Source organism: Varanus komodoensis, unplaced genomic scaffold (genome assembly GCF_004798865.1).
Source record: "Varanus komodoensis strain SLA01 unplaced genomic scaffold, ASM479886v1 scaffold16, whole genome shotgun sequence".
NCBI lineage: Eukaryota > Metazoa > Chordata > Lepidosauria > Squamata > Varanidae > Varanus > Varanus komodoensis.
Window position 1 is genome coordinate 17,204,396 of NW_025335468.1, and position 22,048 is coordinate 17,226,443.

At 42.4% G+C, this 22,048-nt stretch overlaps 1 protein-coding gene across 1 annotated transcript in view; it reads right to left on the reverse strand.

Annotated features, from left to right (window-relative positions):
• The window catches only part of DKK3 (dickkopf WNT signaling pathway inhibitor 3), a 36,532-nt gene that overhangs the window by 14,043 nt on the left and 441 nt on the right, over positions 1-22,048 (reverse strand). Inside the window, exons 2-4 of the mRNA XM_044425726.1 lie at positions 19,403-19,637; positions 9,869-10,006; positions 7,896-7,979 (exon numbers count right to left, since the gene is read on the reverse strand). Of these exons, the coding sequence (XP_044281661.1) occupies positions 7,896-7,979; positions 9,869-10,006; positions 19,403-19,612 (432 nt within the window). The 5' untranslated portion in view covers positions 19,613-19,637. The remainder of the gene's footprint in view (positions 1-7,895; positions 7,980-9,868; positions 10,007-19,402; positions 19,638-22,048) is intronic.

Sequence of the window (22,048 nt, forward strand, 5' to 3'; positions counted from 1 at the left end):
AGGAGGAGGAGGAGGAGGAGGAGGAGGAGGAGGCTTTTATAAAATTGTCTCATGACCCAAAAGCAGCTCAAAGAACAGAAATCTATCCAGCTGAAGTATTTCCTAGAACTAGTTGTAGGATACAATTTTCAGAACACACTGCCATGTTTTGTTGCTGGTCCCCACTTACTAAGAAACAAGAGCAGGGACTTTGTCTAAATTGCATCTTTTAAAGCTGCTGTGAAAGCTGCCATTCATAGCATGTGACTGAAAATGCTACAGAAGCTTTAACATCACAACATACATCTGGTGCAGTAAAAGCCGTAATATAATTAGCTTAACAGTTTCCAATTTCATGCAAGAAATATCACTGCATAAGATACTTTCCATGATAATATCAGCAGAGCTGAAGGTCTGGCCTACATTCTCTCCTGCCATTACAAACCGCACAGGAACTTTCCATGATTCACCCCTGAAATGAGATTATGAAACCTTAAAAAAAAGGAAAAAGGCCAGTGCTGCTGAACAATGGTGGGAGAACAGCCTTATTCCAAGCAGCCTTTTCAACCCTGCAGAGAAATGGTAAGTGTCTCAGGGACATATGAAGGCACATTTCTAGAAGGATGGGATAGAAATTGAGAAAATAAAAATATTAAGAGCACTAAGCTAGAATGATTTACTCTATTTCCATGAACAAATAGATGAACTACATCTGCAAAAGAAGCTGGGGAAATTATTGGGAGGGAGTCTGGGAAAAATAACACCAGCATCTAGTACAGACCTGGATGAACACCTTCTTTCTTGATCATTAGGAGTCAATCAAGATACAATGGGGGAAAGGCAGCCTCCCACCGTCCCTCTCACCCTGCTCAGAGTTCATCTGCATGGAGGATTTCCTTGATGGGATGGCGCCTTACACACGCTTGTTTGTGGAGCTCAAGGGTCCTGGAGCAGCCACTGTGCTATTGCCTGATAGTGGAAGACCGAGGTTCTGTTTATTTAGTGACATAATTTTATCCTAGTCCACAGCCAAAAAGCCTCTCAAGAGTTGCTCACAAATCAACAAAGGAGGACAAACCCAATCAACAAAGGAAGAAAAGTCCTGCCCACAGGCTTTCCATATAGCAGTCACAAGACTAAAGGAAAAAGGCAAAAGAAAGGGAAGAGGGGAAGCAAGGCCTTTTAGCAATGACCCCACTGCCTCTGCATGGCTGCAGGAGAGACAACTGAGGAGGTCCTGCTTCAGACTTGCATCTGCCCACTGATGGCAGTGGGCATCCAGGGCATGATGCCAATGGGCAGCCTTTAAGCAAATTTAATAAATAAGCAGATAAATATGCTGCAGAGGCTCTTGCTGAGCTGTCCTTGCCAGGTGGCATTCCTGAAGCATCAGGAGCACCTCTAGAGTGCAATGCAGCATGGAAGAGCCACTTGCTGAATTTGGCACTGAGGAAGGAGCGAGGGATGGTCCCAGAAGTGGGTTTTTGCACACCATTATCTCCAAAGAAGACAGAAAGAAGCTGCCAGTGGTACCTTCTGCTACCTATATTGGCTCCTTATGCGGCATAAAAAGCTGCCTCATAGCGAAGTCACACCAAACTCAGTTTTCACTGCAACCGGGTGCCCTCCAGAAATATAGCTCCCATAATTATTAACAGCCAGCTTTACTGGCTAGGGCTGAACAGGAGTTGGTTTCCTGCCCCATGCACATTCCTTAGCAAGAGCCAACACAAGCTCAGCCATCTAGAAAGTGCAAATAAGTAGCCATTAGCAAAAGATATTGGGAAAGTCATACTGAGAGTCTTTAGAGGGAAAAAAAGAACAACGGAGATTTTATCCTGCTTACACAACACACATGACTTTCCTTAGGAGATTCCAATTTAATTTCATCCTTCTGTGATGCTTTTTTCTGATAAAGCTGCCAAGATTTAGATAAAGTGAAAAGGTACGTACACACACAAATAATTTCCCACCACATGATCAGATAAGAATTGGAATAGTGGGCCAGAGCAGAAGTTAATGCGCCTGATTAGCTAAAAAAAAAAAAAAAAGCATTCTCCAGTCTCATGGACTTGCCTTATCAAACACTAATTCCTACACACTGTTTTTAATTAAAGTGTTATATTGGTAGGAACATGAAGAGTGGTTTACATTCAGACGAATCAGTGTTGTGATGTAACTAGCATCTGGAACCACCGTCCAAGCCCTGTTTAAATCAAGAACTCTGTGTAGCCTAACCATCCCACAAGTGTGTCAAAGCGCTTAACAGCAGTCCTACTAGAGAAAACTTGCACAAGAAGGGTGGAACACAAAACCCAACCACGTTTAAGCATTACAATGGTCCAGGGCTAACATCACAAAAGAAGAGATGTGGCTGGAAGTCCCCACTTCACTGGACAGATCGCTGCAGGACCCGTGGGCCCTCTGAAGCTGGAGTCGGCAGTGAGTGTAACAAATTGCTACTACCAACAACCAAATGTAGAGCTTAATTACTTCTCTGTCAGAAGGATTTCAAGCATGCGTTGCTGAATAAGCATCTGTTGACAATATTCGGTAAAGTAAAAGTTCCCAAAGCACAGCGAGTGTTGCCCATAGCCACGTCCCTCCTTATCTTGGGATGGGCTCAGCTATTCTGCTTTGGCAGCAGCGTCCCCACTGACTTCTTGTTTTCCTTGTACTGTGCTTTGTGTGCATTGTACTGTGTACTAAGTAATCAAAGGATGATGCAATTAACGCATGATCCAATGCATGCTTTGGCAGAACAGTCCTGGTGCGGCTGCTTGGGCATGCTGGGAGCTGTAAGACTTTTTCTGTCTGATAGTGACAAAAGATGAAATTCTCAACCTGATCAGCAAGCTAAAGTTAATAAATCACCCAGCCTAGATGGTGTCCATCCCAGAGTTCTTCAACAGCTCACACATGGAAATACTGCCTCCTCACAAATATGTGCAAAATGTCTTGTACGCCAGAGGACTGGTGAGTGGCTAATTTAACACCCATTTTTAACAAGGGATCCAGGGAGCTATTGTTTATTACAGGCCGGTTAGCTTTACATCTGTTCTGGGTAAATGGCTGAAAGCATATTTGAAGATAAAATGAATAAGCTCACCAAAGGACAAGCCCCACTAAAAAAGAATCAACACGACTTCTGCAAAGGTAAGTCCTCCCTCGCTAACCTATTAAGAGTTCTTTGACAGTGTCAACAAGCAAATGGACAGCAGGCATTGTTTGCTTTGATTTCCAAAAGGTTTCTGACAAAGTCCCTCACCAAACGCTTCTGAGCACACTTATAAGTCATAGAATAAGAAGAGGGGCTCCTCTTATGGATCAGTAACTGGTAAAAGAATATTTATTTATTTATTTATTTTATTTAAAACTTTTATATGCCGTCCCTTATGCATGGCATCTTGGGATGACTCACAATCACAAAGAATAGAAAGCAGAAAGTGGGAATAAATGATGTAACGGAGGAATCTAACTGGTGGGGACCCACAGCGTTCTGTAATAGAACTTATGTTTTTCAACCTATTGATAAATTAACTGGAATTAGGACTAAGCAACATTTGCTGATGACATCAAACTCTTTACGATGGTTCATAGAAACAAAAAAACAGAGTGAGTCAGAAGGGGTCTCCCAGGCCATCTAGTCTGACCCCCAGCTCCAGCTGGCTCCACTCATGATATGCCTACCATGTGCATGTCCTCCCAAACCCAAGAGGATTCTGAGGAGCTCCAAAGGGATCTCTCCAAGCTCAGAAAATGGACATCAAAATGGCAAATACATTTCAATACAAGTGATTGCAAAGTAATGTATATTAGGGCAAAAATGCGCCTTCAGATATGGACCAATGGAATATGAGCTAGCAGTGACCAACCAAGAAAGGAATCTTAGGGTTGTGGCGGATGGCTCAATGAAAAAGTCAACTCAGTAAGCAGCTGTTGTGGAAAAACCAAGACCCACCTTAGGCATAAGCCAGAAAGGAATTGAGAATAAAACTGCCAAGACTGAATTTATATATAGTTAGTACTAACATGTTTATTTTCCAAACAAAAAAGAAACCCTTAAGTTTAAATTTTATCTTTTAAAAATTGCCCCAAAGGTAGGTAAGTGGGCATAAAAATCAACTTTATTCAGCTTATTCTACTTGTAGCAGCTGAACTGGTCTGAAGACAGAATCATTCAGAAAGTAATAACTAGTTGATACCCCTCCATTTATGGCACTGGGTTCAGGACAGCTATGATACCATGGCACAAATTACTTTGTGAGTCCTAGAAAGGGAAGCTGTCCTCATAAAACTCCTAAGCAGAAATGTTATTTAAACCTTTAAAAAGCCTGAGTGACCTGTGACTTCCTTCTTACAAAGTTCACATCAAGTGAGCTTCAATCAGTCAGATCTGTTTGGGAAGCCAAAAAAGGGAGAAAATTATTTTCCAGGAAATTGCACTGTAATTGATCAAAATGTTTATGTTCCTACTAACCTGGCATCTTAGCATGCTGTTCAAAAGAACTCAAGTTCAACCAGAAATGTAAAGGTTGGATCTTTTAAAAAGCTATTTAATAACTATCATAGATGTAATACAACAGAGAATACTTACAGGGTTGATTAAGAAGTCAAAGGAGAGCCAGTGTGGTGTAATGGTTAGATTGGGGGACCAGGGACCCAGGAGCTCCCGATTCTAGCCCCAGTTCAACAGTGATGCTCACTAGTTGACTCTGGACCAGTTGCTCACTCTCAGTCCAACCCCATCATGCTCACAGGTTTGTTGCTGTGAGGACAGAATGGAGTGGAGATGATGATGATGATGATGATGATGATGATGATGATGATGATGATTATAGCATTTCTATGCCGCCCCTTGCCGAAACCTCGGGGCGGCTTACAACATGATAAAATACATTGAAATACAATAGTACATAATAAATTACCATTAAATATAAAAATACAAAGAATACATTGATTTACAAAAATAAAATTAAAATTATCAGTATAAAATAAAAATATAGGAGGAGAAAGAGAAGGAAGAAGAAGTTGCCCTGGCCAGATCATATGTTTTAACAATTGAAATGATGTTTAAATAAAAAGGTTTTTACCTGGCGCCGAAAAACCAGTAACGACGGTGCCAGGCGGACCTCTCTGGGGAGTGAATTCCATAGGTTGGGCGCCAACGCAGAGAAAGCCCTCCTCCGGGTACTTACTCTCCTAATTTCTTTCATGGAGGGTTCCTGGAGAAGGAACTCTCCCGCAGATCTCAAAGGGCGGTTGGGCATATACGGACGTAAGCGCTCGTTCAGGTAGCCAGGACCCAAGCCGTTTAGGGCTTTGTAGGTCATAATCAACACCTTGAATTGGGCCCGGGCTTCAATGGGAAGCCAGTGAAGCTGACGGAGGACTGGAGTCATGTGAGCATAACGCCCCATCCCCGTCAGCAACCTGGCAGCTCTATTTTGCACCAATTGAAGTGTTCGGACTGTCTTCAGGGGAAGCCCCACGTAAAGCGCATTACAGAATTCTAGGCGGGAAGTCACCAGCGTGTGTGTCACTGTCGCCAGGCAGTCGTACTCCGGGTAGGGGCGCAGCTGATTAATCAGCCGAAGCTGAAGGAAGGCGTTCCTCGCTACCGCTGTCACCTGAGCTTCCAAAGAAAGCTCCGGGTCGAGGAGTACTCCTAAGCTGCGGACCTTATCCCTAAGAGGGAGTGTTGCACCATTCAGGACCAGGTCAAATCCACCCTCTCCGAAACCCGATCCGCCAACCAACAGGACCTCCGTCTTGTCTGGGTTGAGTTTCAGTTTATTGGCCCTCATCCATTCCCTTACCTCGGCCAAGCACCGGTTCAGCACAGCCACTGCCTCACCTGGATTAGTGGAGAACGAGAGGTAAAGCTGGGTATCATCAGCGTATTGATGATTCCGCAGCCCACACCTCCTGATGACCTCTCCCAGCGGTTTCATATAGATGTTAAATAGCAGAGGGGATAGAATGGAGCCCTGTGGTACCCCATGGCATAGCTGCCATGACGTAGAGACATGGTCCCCCAGCACTACCTTCTGGAATCGACCGTCGAGATAGGAGCGGAACCACTGCAAAGCAGTGCCTCCAACCCCCAATCCCGCAAGTCTATCCAGAAGGATACCATGGTCGATGGTATCGAAAGCCGCCGAGAGGTCCAGAAGAACCAACAGGGATGTACTCCCCCTGTCCTTCTCCCTGCACAGGTCGTCGTACAGGGCGACCAAGGCAGATTCAGCTGCTTTGAGTTCCTCACAAGAGGGAAAAAAGAAGGATATAAAAGAATCATCAAGTTAATATTCCTGTACATTCTCAAGACTTTCCTCCTATATTATTTACAGATCATAAAGCCTATGGGTTGGAACTAAACACTCCATAAGCAGAAGGCTACTCCAACAAGAAGTTTTGCCAGCCTTCTTCCTCAGTACAAAGCCGCTCAGGTGAGTTTGGAAAGCTCCTGAACACAGTCGACATTATTTGGTCCCTTTGACCTTCTCAAGAACCTTTGCAAGAAGTGAAAGGAATCACACAAAGGAGCAGAGGGCAGGAAAGATTGCTGATTGAAAGCTTTTCACTCCAGAACATTTAGAATTCAACCACTTTCTTGCAATTTAAATAGAAGCAAAAATTGGATAGTTAAATAGACTAAGTTCTGTGAATATAGAATGTATAGGAAAGAGACATTTGGGAAATCAAGCACAAACCAAATGCTGAATTTCATATAACATTTTATTATAATTTGAATGTATGAAAGTATAAATTTTCACATTATATATTCTCCTTTGATGCATATCCCACTAGGGAACAAGTCAGAGCAAGACCCACTAAGCTGAGCAAGCTCCATTTATCCCAACCCTGCCAGTTCACAGTTCATAACATTCTTGGATAACAGCCCAATATCCATGCCCATATCTATCAATCCCAGATGAAATCTGAGTAAGGAATAGTTAGTCTGTAAATGGCGCCTCTCAACGACACGGCACCTTCCAAGAACTAGATCTTTGTGCCAGTACCGGCAAAAAGCCCAGTTCCTGTTCTAGGGCCTAGAAACGATATTTTCACTTTCAGGGCAGAAGGACATCAGTTGAGTTGTCAGCAGAATTGCAGTGTAAAGTGTGTTCTTCTGTGCTGGAGAGCTAAAATAAGGCCATGTGTCTTCTCGCAAAGAATTTCAGAGGGGCTTTAGTGGCCATCTAAGACAACTACTTGTTCAGTACAATCTTGCAGCTGCGATATTGATGACAGATCACTGTCTGGCCCTGGTTTAAATGAAGGACCCCCAAGTAAAGCAGTCTGCTCTTCCTCAGTCAAAGAGCTGCTGTCTACAGAAGTTTCTTTTTGGATCCATGAGGCTTAAAGTTGCATTCTAAAAAGCTTACAGACTAGTTTTCTGATTTATTGGTATTAGCTACATGACAGTTTTATCCCTAAAACCGTGGGCATCAAGCTTTATCTAAAGAAATTAGACGCATCACTAAGTATGACCACACTAGACAAAGTATTGGCATTTTATGTTAAGTATTCCTGCTTTGTAAGTTTCGCAGCTTTGGATTTCAGGTTTGCAGCACAATCACAGCTTTGGATTTCAGGTTTGCAGTGCATGAAGCTCCCCACCACACCAAGATCATAGTCACTCCATCCAGAGCCTGACAAATTTTATTCTGAAAAGTCTCTCATTTTGCTTTCCAAACATAACAGCTCCAAAAGGAGAAGAGCCAGTGTGGTTTGGTGTTTAGAGTGTTGGACTGAGAGCACAGGAGAAATGTGTCCAGTCCCCACTCAGCCATGAAGCTCCCCGGGGGGCCCTCTGGACCACTCACAACCTCTCAGGGTTGTTGTGAAGGTGAAATGTGAAGCACTACAGTGGGACATAAATGTGGAGTAATAATAATAATACTACTCACATGATTCCTCTTAGGTTCTCCTTCTTGTATTGATGCAATAATTGTTTCAGAATAGCTAGTGGATCCAGTCCGATTATCTGTTGCCTAATATTGCAAAAATAAACAGCAAAGCAAAGCTTTAATTCATTTTACTCCAACAGCCCTCCTGTGTTTTGCTTCCACAAACAGAGATAGAACTTTGCAACAATTCCAAAATGGACACTAACACATGTCAAAAGTTTACACTGCCACAAACTAGATGCTACATATTGAAGAATGTGCATTTGTTATGAAATGTAAAACAACAGAAATCTTTTGTCCACGAAGCAAGCAAGTAACACCACACTATACAGACTTCAACAATTGGTGAAGGTGTGTGCTGTGACAATTTACAGTCGTAGCTTTAAAATAATTCTCAACAATCTGACTGTGAATTGAGAGGGAAGTTTCTGGGTTCTATTGAACCCAGCAGGCCTTACTTCTGAGGAGACATCCCATTATGACAAACAGCCCAAGCATGTCGCCCGACTCTTCCACACTCAGCTCCTGCCTACTAAATCTGTAATTTTACACCTGAGGGTTGTTTTTCTTTTAAAAATCCACACCATGAACACAGACTAACCTACAATTGTTACAGTCTTCTAAAATGAAAGAAAAACGAAAGAAAAAAAATACAACCAATCCGAGACAAACATGCACCCTTAAGCAAACAGGAAAAAAGTATTCAGCTGTCATCTAAAATGATACAGCAAGGCCTGGCTCAGGTCATTGAAGGCTTTCTAGGCAGCAACCAGCATCTTGAACCAGGCCCACAGATAGGCACCAGATATTTGTTTGTTTGTTTATTTATTTAAAACTTTTCTATACTGTCTCATCACAGGCATCTCGGGATGGTTTGCAACACCATAATTATTAGCAGAGATGCAGTATAATTGGTTCGGTGCAGTGGAGTCAAACTTTCGTCAGCCCATGGACTGAATATTATTTCAGAGAAGCTGTTGGACTAACACTGCGAAAGACAAAAGGGGTGTCATTAAAGGTGCAGGGAGGGAAAAGGCAAAATAACAAAAAATACCCCATATTTTAGCTCAGTGCTGTTAGCTCTAACTACTCATCCTAAGCAGAGGCATTTCAATCTTTTAGAATGGTGAAGCAGGGAAAACACATGAAAGGCAGGAAGCCACCAATGGGCTGTCAGTCAAAAGAAATGGATGGGGCCCTTTTGGAAACAGAGAGACGCACTGTGACCCCAGGCAGGCTGGAATTGGCCCAATGCCCTGACACTCAGCTGTGCTCTCAAGGGGGAAACAACATAATTTTGCCACTAGGCAACTAGTCAAACTTTTGACTAGTTTTTGACCAGTTCAAAACTTCTGAACTCTCAGGAGCAGTGCAGTGCAAAAACCAATGACAATCTGATTGTTATCACCAGGGGGTTTTTTGTCGTAGAATGCTCCGGAACAGCGTTCCGGCACCTTTTTTTTGACGGAGTTTTCCAATGGATTTTTCCAAGTGATTTTGAATCGCCCTGTCGGGCGCAGCAGGTTGGCAGCAAGGATCATTAAAATAGTGCATGCGGGCTGCTTATGTGTCCGCGCTGATTGTGAGGGTGCTGCTCGGCTTGGGATTGGTCGTGTGGTCGCGCGCTGAGTGCTTACTGCCGGAGGCAACCACAATGTTTCTGTGTGTGTAGAGTGACTGGCTACGTGCAAAAGGTAAATAAGTTCTTTATTTCAAAAAAAGTTGGTGAATTGAAAATTTTTAGTGTAAAAGTGTGACCCCAAATTTAAAAATGAAAAAAATTACTAATTACTTCTCATCCACCGGTCCTGCTAATAAAAGATTACCCTAAAAAAACCCTAAATAAAAGATTAACAAGATGCGAGTTCCGGCACCTTTTTTTTTTTTTTTTACAAAAAAAGCACTGGTTATCACTACATAATGAAATGCACAATGCAGACATACACAGACTGCCTTCAAAATACAGCTCTTACCTTATTAATTTCTTGGTGACTGTGAATGGTTTTATTTCCAATTTTTGTTTCTGTGTAGGATTCATTGTGATAATTGGCAGGCAGCTTCTCAAAGTCAATTCCTGTTATCCTTTTAGATCCTTCTTCCTCTGCCTCCATCTAGCAAAATCATGATTAAAACAAGGTATATATTACTTCTATAATGTCTAAGCCAATGAACTCATACTTCTTAGATACCACTCAACTAGTTTGCGCATTACAATATAGTGGTGTCATCACCCACAGAAAGCAATCAAATCTGCATGAAGAAACCTCCACGCTTTCAAATATTTACTGCCTCATAAGCCATGATCCAAAAAAGTGTGAGACATGAGAACTTATATAAGTGCTATAAGAGGTAATATATTTTGGAGAGTTTTTGGTGGCAGAAAACAAAAAATCTTTTTAAGAGGTAAGAGGTGTAATTTTTGGATAGGTACTGAGGCTTGGCAGTAAAAGCAGACTAGAACTCAGAAGTAAACATTTCTCAGGGGGGTTGATTCCCGACTAATTGGAATATCTGATGCTCTTATTCCCCCTCTGCAACTCCTCCATTGCATCTAAGGCAGCTACCTGAGTAAAGACTTTTACACAATTAATGCATCTATCAGACTAAGCTTGGCCCCTGGAATCTTTTGAAATGTTTTTCCCTGGGATTCCATGTCCAGATGTTTAATCTAGAGGAATGAGTAAAAAGGTGTTTAAAAGGTGTTTTAGCCCAAATGCTGCTTTAGATGCAGGGCTCTTCCTTTGGAAAAACCTTTTTTTTAACTGCATTCCTTCCTGGGGGAAATGTGCACTGTCCACCTGTTACACACAAATCTGTTAATATTCCAATACTATGCTACAGATACAGTTCAAGCAACACAACTTGTGTGGTCCACTTGAAAATACAGATATAAATAGAAGTTAATCTTTGAATTAGGAATTACTGTGTGGAAGCATTCCCTGCTTTTTTTCTTACGCCATTTGATTGTTTGATGTAAACTATACAAATATAAACTGTAGCAGAACATGGAACTATTTAATGTGTTCAGCATGGAACATAATCTCAGAGAAAGAGAAAATATGTGTCAGACAGGGCTGTAGAACTTTACCTGTCATGAAGGAAAGTCCAGAAAAAGGATAGCTAGAAAAAAAATACAGAATGCCCCCACCTCCACACACACACTAGAGACTATAAAAACTTAGAGCACTTGGATCCCAGCTGTTACTTTGCCCAGTGTTTGACCAAGAGTCCGTTTGCTGTCCTTTGCTGTTATTTATTTGTTAAAAGAAAAGAACTGTCCACGCTTCTTCTTCCATTATTTGCTTTTTCCTTTACGTTCACAGACTGATACCTGGACAATCCTAGCGCAGGAGAACGGAGGAACAGTGTTCTGTTTGCTTTTAGCAAACACATAGCAAGCCTACAAAGGTCGGAGCAGCTGCTTGCATGCATTCCAGAATCAATTAACCATCCATCCACTCCCCTGGAAACATCTTGCTAATTACCTGCCACATGTTCATATTGGAAAACTTCTTTGCTCAGCATTTCCATGATGAAGGATCATTAGGGTCCAACCTGTGTTGGATCATGACAAACACTTAGTTGTTTTGTTCCCCATTTTGACTGCTTTGGATGACCTATTTTTACGACTCCCACCTTGTTGGATTCAGAGTACAAATAACACAACAACCCAGAAAATCTATTGGAGGTACAGATTCAATAAATCCTCCAAATAAACATCAAACTCTGTTTCACAGGTGATCAGCCTCATCTTCCTGGGAGTGCTTAAGTACAAGGTCCAGAAAGGAAGGAATTTTCACCATGAGGGGTGCAGAAAACATTAACAACACAACTGTATGATCCACCTTTGAATAACATACAACCAACTGCAGCCCAGAATACACAGACTTGATGAATAGTCCCAATTTCAATTAAATTCACTGCCAGGTAAGCAAGCAAGGATCACTACCCTAGGATTAAAGCTCCACTTAGACCAATAGAGCATATGTCAGAGTAGGTGTATTAGGACTACAGTGTTAGACTATAAGAGTACAGACAGGAAGATACAGCTGCCAAAGTATTTCTGCTATTATGCCGGTCAGTTAAGAATTAGCTGAAAACAGCTGTGGAAGAGACATGCATTTATCAAAAATAAGCATGATTGTGCTAAGGTAATTCCAAAAGGCCCACAGGCATTTAGCTCTAAGTTTCAGCTACATATTCCTCCAATGAAAGAAGGCATGCATAACAGAGCTAAACAAGCAAAGTGTGTTTGGCTATCGGATGCGGCCATCAGGGGTTTAGTATATGCACTGGCTTGTCAAGGATTGGTCAGCTATAGGTATGGGTGGAAGAGCCCATTTGATGTAGTGACTGCAATGTGAATTCATACCCCAGTGTGGGTCAGTTACTACCTCATAGCCTAATCCACACTGTAGTGTGGTTGTGCGAGGAAATAGTAAAGGAACCACCGCACTGGCCTGTACCAGACTCACATTTAACGTGCTATGAATTAAATACTGTCTATTAATCACAGCAGCACTGACTGGTAGAAAAGATACTCTTTCATGCTGAACTATGCAAAAATCAAGTTTCACTGTTAAGGAAAAAGGAAAAAAGTATCCTTACAGTGCAAATATAAACCACTAATGGAACATATGAGGAAATATACTGCCATAAGCTTAGCAATAACATTAAAGGAAACTGCCTGAAGGTCTGTTTATGAGGAAACAGAATTCACACATTATATTTACGTGGAGTCTAATCAATAAAAGCTTCATTTGCATTAAAGACATAAGTAAAGTACACACAGGTTAATCATTTTTGGTACTGTTTTATATCTTTTCCTGTGAATCGCTAAGAAAGATTGTTGCTGTACTAATTCTAGCAAGAATTCAAGCTATCCCTTGCCAAGTCGCAACTCTGGATGCTTCTTATGAACATATTCAATACAGGGTCCTGTTTTATGATCTAGGAAGAAGGTGCTCCTGAAATCTGTGGCCCTGGATAGGGTTGTACTTGCTACCGTTGCTGCCCCATCACACGTAGAACAAATTCACTGAAATCAGCAGGATTTAAATTAGCCCTGACTAACTTAAGTCCCATTAATTTCATTTAGCCCACTTTAAGTATGACTAAGTCTGAATCCAACCTATCAACCAATACATTAGATCTGAGATGCATCTGCCCAATTTCCAAAAACTTCTTTCACATGTAGCATCTCTACTAAATGAACCTCCTTTTTGTGAACTTCACTGACCTGCCCCATTCCAAAAATGAACCTTTCTGGTGCTCGCAGAGGCACAAAATCTGCTTTGTGCAAGCAGTGGCTCTTTCCTGCAGGATGGAACTGATGGGGCCTCACATCCTCCCTCTTCAGTTCTTAAGGTTGTAAAGAAGAACTTCAAAATGGCATTTTCCATGTTTTGGTTTCCCATTTCTGCACTATTATTTAAATTAACAGACTATAATCATCCACAACTCAGTACACTTGCAGCATTTTGAGAAAGCAAAAATTACATCCTTGGTGCAATGGACAAAGTGGGCTGTAGTCCATGACAATGCATGCCCATCCACCAACTGGATGCCCTCCAGATGTTTGGACTACAATTCCCATTAATCCCAGCCACATGATCAAAGATGAAGGGCACTGTAGTCCAAAACATCTGGATGGGGTACGTCATGCCACAATAAATGTATTAATCTATAGAAAGCCACAAGACTTGGTTGCTTTTGCTGCAACAAATGAATATGGCAGCTCCTTCAGAAATCCCGAATCTTACTCATTGCATTAGCAAGCTTACATCCAGAAACAATTCAAAGTGTGGGTTATGACTTACACAGCTTGAATGGTTTGGGATGACGTCATCTGTTATACAAATCACAAATTCTGAAGCAGAAATTAACACATCAAATTATGCATGCATGAGGTTTAAAAAGTGTAAAAGCCTAAAGAATCTGATCGAATTCGGGAGCACATCAGACCTTCCTTATTATTTCTGCAGGGTGAGGATTCTCCAGTCCTTCAAAGTTGATATTGGAGGTGCATGGTGGGAAATTGGTTCCAACAGTGATTATCTTCCATTGGATGGTTCCATTGCAGAAATATCACTGGTTCTATACAAAATGCTTTTAAAGCACTGATCAAAAGCATTAAAGGCAGACTATCCTATTCTGTCTTACAGTCTATGGAGGCAATCCTATGCATGTCTTGCTGGAACATGCTGGGAATTGCAGAGCGTTTAATCTCTAAGCTTGCATAAGATCATACTCTAAATCGATGAGTTTTAATCCTTCTGATGTTAACAAAAGTCCCATTAACTACGTGATAAGAAGGATAGAGATGGTGTTTATCGGATGTCATAGAATGTCTATTCTTGTTCTTTATTATCAAGGGAAATACTGGAGAGTGAGAAAAGAAGGACCATAAAGCACATTTCACAAGCAGAATGAAAAGCTATAGTTGAAACAAGTCCTTCAGCTTTCAACACACTACTGGAAGGCAAGCCCACTGACTGAAGTGCCATTTTTGTCCAAGTAGCCCAGGGTGCCAAGAACAGAAAGCAGGGCAGGGAAGTTCTGTCGCCACAGTATCAGCAGCAAATGCTTTTGAGAGTGCCGGAAGCTGAAGTGATACGGGGCCCATTTATAGGTGCAAACTTTTACAAAATGATGGCATGTACTCAATCTCTATTGTCTCAAGTGAGGTGCCAAGGGTCAGTCATGCTGATACAAATGTGTTTTACTTAATTGTTTTACTTAACAGAGAGAGGGAGAGAGAGGACACCTTCCATAAAGTTAAGAGTACATATTCCCATGCTGGAGACAAACTTCAGGTTTAGCCCAGCCTCCCCTATGCAATGCAATGCAATGCAATGCAATGCAATGCAATGCAATGCAATGCATGTGTTTTAAATATTAGGGACTCAACTTACAGATGAGTTAACTCCAATCTAGATGTCAGAGATTCAAAGGCAGTCCTGCAAAGGCACATTAGTAGAATTCAGCACAAAAAAGTGAAACTATATTCCTTTCAGACTCTCAAGAAAGTAAATGTGAAACAGCTGGACTGCTCTCAGCTACACAAACAAAAACCTTGTTCTCTCCATCCCCTGCCCTTCATTGATGCTGAATTCCACAAGGGAGACTGGCAGGTTTTTTTCACCCCAAATTGCATGCATTTATCAAAAGAAAAAATGTTGATTCTACAAACAAAAGAGCAGAACTTTGCCCTCTTTTTGGCCACCTCCCTCAAAACAAAGTGAATTTAAAACTCCAATATTTTGTCCTCATGCCTCTTTGCATTGTGGCCAATATGATAATGAGGGAAATAAAAATGCAGATATGAAACTTCAAAGCAAGCATTTCTTTTCTGAAGCCCACTGATAAGAAGCTGAAATGACTGGGAGACAGGCAGCCGGTAGACAGGCAATTTCCTGATTGGGTGGGAGAGAGGAACTATGAAACAGCAGGAAAGAGGGAGAGGCCAATCAACATCTGGAAAAACAAACAGCATGATACATTCTCAAACGCAACCATTATTTCAACTCAATTATATCAATTATGGAGTTGGGGAGGATTCCCAAATGCAGAATCATACACAGTAGATAGCTGTCAGGGATTTAAGACAAGTATTCAGTAAGATCCTTTCTGGTCAGCCTTTAGCCTCTGAATTGTTGCACATCAGTGCTGGGAAGCAATGTCTCCTGAAGAAAAGCTTCTATGGAAAAGTTAGTGCAAACTCCCAGCACCCTCGCACACATTTCAGGGGAAAAATGCACTTTCCTGTTCTTTCAGTGGGATGTGAAACACAGTGCCATGAATATAATCCATAGTGAATTGCTGAACTGGGAAGCAAACGACTAGCAAGATGTAAAACTTCATTCCATGTCCAGACTTCCCCTCATTCTCCGGTCACCAAAGCAAAAGTGACCATAAGACCACTCTTCGATCCTGCAAATCACATCTTTCACCATCCACCATGTCATGAATTTTCCAGCCCAGTCATAAGCATTTGCACTCAGAATCCTGTCTGGATAAAGCAGGTAGCTGCATGAAGCAGTAACAGTTAGGTTACATTGTACTGAAGACCAGGAATATTTCGAGCAACCATTTTTAGGATTACTTCAAGCATTCTTCCAATAAGTCCACTAATTCCCATGATCTTCAAAGAGGCCATCCAACCAATTCTAGCAATATGTATGAAGAGATCACAAAAATCAGCATTTCCACTACAAAACTAAGGTAAACCCACGAAGGGCAGAATAGGTCCTGAGTTCCGAAGCCCCATGGCCCCCTATTTATTTGTTTGTTTAAAGCATTTGTATGCCACCCAATTGTGCCACAGCACCTCTTCATCCTATAAGATACAGCTTCCCAAATGTAAAGGCTGTGGCAAACTTCTACCCTTGTCCTATTATTCAGTCTGAACAGGATACATGAGTGCCAGTGTGAAAGCAATACTACAGTTAGGCCATGCATATAAACCAGGTAAGGGACCCACAACTCCCCCCCTCCCCACAACACACACACACACAGTTGTTCTTAGATTACAACTGACTATGCAGGTTGGGCTGATGGAGTCCATGCAACTGGAGGACCACAGATTCCACACCCATGCTAGAAAAGCTTGTTTACTGGCATGCTACATTTTTCATCACAATTTCATCTCATCTTCAGCAACACAGGTATGAACATGCTGCAGACATTCTTTTTAGAGAACTGCTTTAAACCGAAGGAAAACCAAGCATCATCAGAAACCTTCTACAGAATTGTGTAACTTGTCTCCAAGATTTCCCTGCAGTACTTTTCCTGCATCAGGAAACTATGCACACAGTCTGAGCATCTTATCCTAGGTGAAAGAAAATATCCATGAACTGGCTTTCTGGTGTTCTTTTAAATTAAAATAGATTCAAGAAAAATAGAGAGCATTGGACTGGGGCTGTACACTCTGGGGAAACCGGGAGACCCTAATTCTTTCCCCTATACCATTTCCCCCTGTCTAACCTTCCGTCCTTTAAGGTGCCGATTATCCTGCTGGAGAAAACACACAAAACCCCATGTGGTACTTGCAAGATTTTCCCCACTGAGCAAAGTGTAGCTCTCAGTTCCCAGGAGGAAGGATCTGGAAGACAGCATGGAAGGAAGAATTAAGCACCCATCTTCTAGCTCTATCACTCCGCTAAAATCTGGAGTCCACAGAATGGCTTTAATTTAAACCCTCACAGGAGACCCTGTTCATGGATCTCCCACATCAAATTTAGTTTGGCTCTAGTGTCCTTTCCACCTGCCAGGAAATGGCTCGGCCCATTTCCTACTGTAATGGTATATCATGAAGACTGTAGAATATTGCCTGAGCAGGGGCAGGCGCTGGGGAGGCAGAGGAAGGAAAAGATTGCTAAACCATGTTTCTCTTCTGTACTTGCAAAAGCCACAATAAAAGCCACCTAGAAATTTCCAAAACTGAAACGTGCTATAATAACATGCATAAAAAGTAGTTAGGCTATATAGCAACCCTGCCAACTGTTTTCTGCCATAAGAAGCAGAACAACATTATTTCTACAGTTGCAGATTATATACATCATGAAATTACCACTGGGAAGAACCCATATTGAGATGTCCAGAAAGCAATTTGCAATATGGGAAAATTGCCTTTGCTTTATCAAATAGTAAAATAAGGTGGAGAAACAAGTTCAGACTATACCCCACCCTAACATTACTGGCCAGAAGACACATTTGCAGCTTCTGGGAAAGAAAAATAGAAAGGGAGTAAGCAGTAAAAGGAGTTTTCAATGTGCAAAGGAAAGCAGAGATTTGTAGATGATAGGAATGGGCCTAAAGCCTGCTCTTTGAGGTATGCACCTGGATTCATGTACACAAAATGAATGGCTTCTTTGTAAGAGACTTGCAGTGTTCATACAGTGTTCATTTTAGAATTATTGCTGCTGTCTTATTCCCTCCCATTCTCCCTCTCCCAGCCAGCCCACTCCCATCCCAGCCTTTGGCACAAGCGTAACTACTACTATTACAATAACCTAGTGGATGCTGCTACAGTCATTGAAACTATACAGGAGGGTGTGCACTTCTAAAGCTTATACAGCAATAAAAATGTGTATCTACATAAGTATGGCATACTGAACACCACAACCATTCAAACAGTTGGCCTTTCATGGGATGAAAAGTGTTGGGGGTGCAACAGTCCACAGCCTGATCTAATGAACAAGGTATAAGATGGATCCATCCTTTCTAACTAGGAGCCATGCAGTTTGGCATGGTGGTGATAATGTGGGGCTGGGGATCTGGGAGCTCTGGGTTATGTTCAGCCATGGAACTCCCTGGGTGACTTTGGGCCAGTCGAAGACAATCAGCCCAACCTACCTCAAAGGGGAATTGTTGTGGGGATAGCAATGGAGTAGAAGAAAACCCTAAGCCAGTTTGGGTTCCTTGCAACAGGAAGAAGGGTGGCATTAGTAATGTAATAACATCAAGAAGAACATGGTTCTGGAAATGCCATCCAATGTAAAAGATGCCCATACTGTACTAGGATACATTCTAGGCAAAGAGGACTTGCCAAGAGCACATGATGCACTGTTTGGCGAAGCTACACTAATGGCTAAGTATCGTATTCCACAACACTGCAAGCCAAATAAAACCCCAAGTATACACAACTGGATTCATGATCTATTGGCTTTAGCCACCCAGAAATAGATACATTATACCAAATTACTAAAGAAAATAAATTCCTATGGAAACATTTCCTTGACATGTTTCTTTAAAACAATTTCATACAGCTATTATGTCCTACAGTAAGAACTCCTGTACCACTCACAGAAAACTAAAACAAAAATAAATGTAATACATGATTTATTCATGCTGGTGATACTGAAAAACCCATTCAGTGCCTCAGATGGTCCACATCCAAATACACTCTTTATCCAGAAAACATGTGACTCAGAAAACTCAAGCTATCAACAGAGGAATTATTCATACCTGAACACTTCATAATTCCTTATCTTAACAAAACTTCTACCTTTTAGGAACCTCTGTGTTGAGTATCCTTCAGGCTCCCATTGTTATGATCAACCCAAGCACTTCCCTTACTCAAATACTATAATTATTTTAGTAATACTAGCACTAAATTGAGAACCAGTGTGGTATAACGGTTAAGGTGTTAGACTGGGATGCAGAAGAAATGCGTTCTAGTTCCTTCTTTGTCGTGAAGCCCACTGATGCCTTTGGGCCAGCCCCTGACTCTCAGCCCAACCTGCCTCCTAGGATTATGAGGACAAAATGAAGAGGATGAGGAACATGTAAGCTGCCTTGTGTTCCTTCCAGCAAAAGCTGTGGCATAAATATAAATAAATAAATGCTGTCATTTTAATTTGCCACAATCCTGAACCCAGCTCCCATAGTTTGGCAACTTAGGTCCGAAGATACGCCTTCACCAGCCTAAAGCAGAACACAAACCCTTTCCCCAGCACTCAGTTCCTATCCAGCATGGCAGAGGTGGATTAGGAGGACAGACTCACCTCCTTGACCGCATTCCTCAGCTTGTACTGGGTATCCTCCATCAGCTCTTCAACTTCACGGAACATCTCATTCAGGCTGGCTTCATCCTGGGGAAAGCTGAGCACCATCTCCTCTGGCTTTCCTTCTCCATCACTCTCCGAAGCAGGAGCTGCATGCAGCTCCCCAAAGAGTATGAGAAGGAACAGCAGCATGGCCTGAAGCAGCGACATCCTCAGAACCGCCTTCACTGGGTCCCTGCAAGCAAATGCCAACAAGGAAGAAGCAAGCTTATTTCCAGCCAAGGGGAACACATTTCTCCAACTTCCTTAGGAAAAACTCCCAGATCTTTTTGATAGATAGAAAAATTCCTCTCCTGAAAGTGAGCAAGACTAGAGAGTAGCCAGGCTGCAGAGTATCAGGTTGACTTCTAGTCCAGTCTCTTTCACAAAGACAGGATCCAGCTCTCTACTATTAGTAGCACTAATAGCATTAGTAGCACTATTCTATTTTAAACAGAATCAAGTGATCCCTTGGAGACTAAACGTAAGCTTTTAAACAGGGCCTTCAACAAAATGCTGCAGTGCTGAACATTCCCACTCAAGGTTCCAGCCATGTTTTCTTCCAGAATATTCCAATCCATTCACCCTCCCACTGGTTTTCCATTTTTTCCTTCCAACTTGTCAAGCTCAGACTTCATTGGGCTGCGGTTTCCTTCCTGGCTCCCCCTACCCCCTGCTTAAGCTCCCCTTGCAATATTTTAAAATACATCTTCAAAACTCGGGTTTTCTCCCAAGCCTGCTGATGGTTGTCATGCATGGACTTTAGCTACATAAGCATCGACACTCACATTTGGACTTGAGAAATAGACAAAAGCGCTTGAATACTGTGGCATAAGTTTCAAACACTGGACCCTACAAATCAAGTAGCCTCCGGCTCACAAACATATGCCACAACAAAGCAGTTATATTTAAAGTCCCACTTAATTTTGCTGGGGCTGTTGTTTTTTGCAACCAAAACATCTACTGTTCTGGAATGCGCCTGTCATTTGCCTTTGTATTTAGCCACAGTGCTAAGTGATATATTAAAAGCAGAAATAATACCACTCCCACACAGTGGATTTACATTCTGGAGACTATTTCACATATGTGTTAACTGCGTCGGACTTGCAACACAGAGATGTCTGCCAATTTGCAGAGCTGGAAGCAGCGTGTGTTCCAGACCACCTGTAAATGCTTGCAATAGCTGCAACCAGTACAACCCCAAGAAGAGATGTTCTAACTACAACCATTCAGTGATCCAGAGCGGTTCACATTTCCAGCTAAAACATTCTATTCGCCCTACGAATTGGAGCAAGTGTGGCTGCAAAGCCATTAACATCTAGAAAATGCAATCAAGCTGCATACACGAACCAACCGTAAATTCCAAATCACACTGGGATTGTTGCTTGGAAGGTTGCTTGGAAGGTTGCCTTGCATTTGCTGGGACTCACCAAAGGCATCTGTTTAATACACACATTTAATCCAAAAATTGGGGAGGAAACAGATTAAAATGTGCCTGAACAAGTCTAGACTGCACTCTCTTTGCTACTGACTATGCATAAAACTCCCGCATACGTCACAGATTAGGGCAAATGCCTCCAGATTCAAAGGGGACTCGGGTACAAAACATAAATTTGTCTAGAAATTAAGCACTATTTATTCCCATGCAGGACACTAGAACATGCCTTAAAGCAAATGTGGTTTTGAAGAGCTTCAAGCGTCAACAAGGGAGCACTCTTCACCCAAACTGCATCAAAGTGGAGGCGACAGCAACAGCTACCAAACTGGCCGATAGAACAGCAAATAAAGCACCGAGGTTAGTTCACTAAAAATACACACTGGAGTGGAAACACCTAAGAATCTTGCGGCACCTTAAAGACTAACACTTTTTATTCTGGAATAAACTTTCACAGACACTCTGCATTTCATCCAGTTTATGATGTGTTCACCTGGGATTAACAGAACTGTGTACAATTTGAGGTTATGCATCGGAGGATGCCAGCAATAGCCCAGAAAAGCTTAAAGCAGAAGAAATGTGCCACAAGATTCAGCTGTTTTCACTGCCAAAGATCGGATGCTGAAGTGGGACATCCTTAAAAGACAGATCTGCTTGTGTGCTATACTAAAAGAGCCCGGAATACGTTGAGCGTTGCCAACTTTGATGGCTCTCGCTGGAGAACTGGACCGTGTCTTACTGCTTGGCAGAGAGACGCGGGAGGCTGCCCCAGGCCAGAGTTCCCCACCTTGGTGCCTTCCAGGCGGGTTGGACTAGAACTCCCGGCATCCCGCAACTAAGGCGCTCGGAAGGCAAGGCCGGGGAGTCGGTGGCAGCCCCGTCCTGTTCCTATTTTCTCACGAGGAAGTGCCATCGCTTTTAATAGGTTACAGGACGGGTAGCCCTGCTGGCTAAGTGACTTACATTGCAGGTTGCCAGCGGGGGGATGCTGGGAGTGGTAGTCGAACACATCTGGAGCGCTGCACCTGGGCGGCGCCAGGTAGGGGAAGGCTGCACTAGACGACCCATGCCTTTCCCCCTCCCGCCAAGCTCTAACGCGCTCGCAGACGGCGGCTCCTACTCCGTGAGGCTGCGACTCTCCTCCTCGAAGACCGAGCCGATTCTTCCGCACG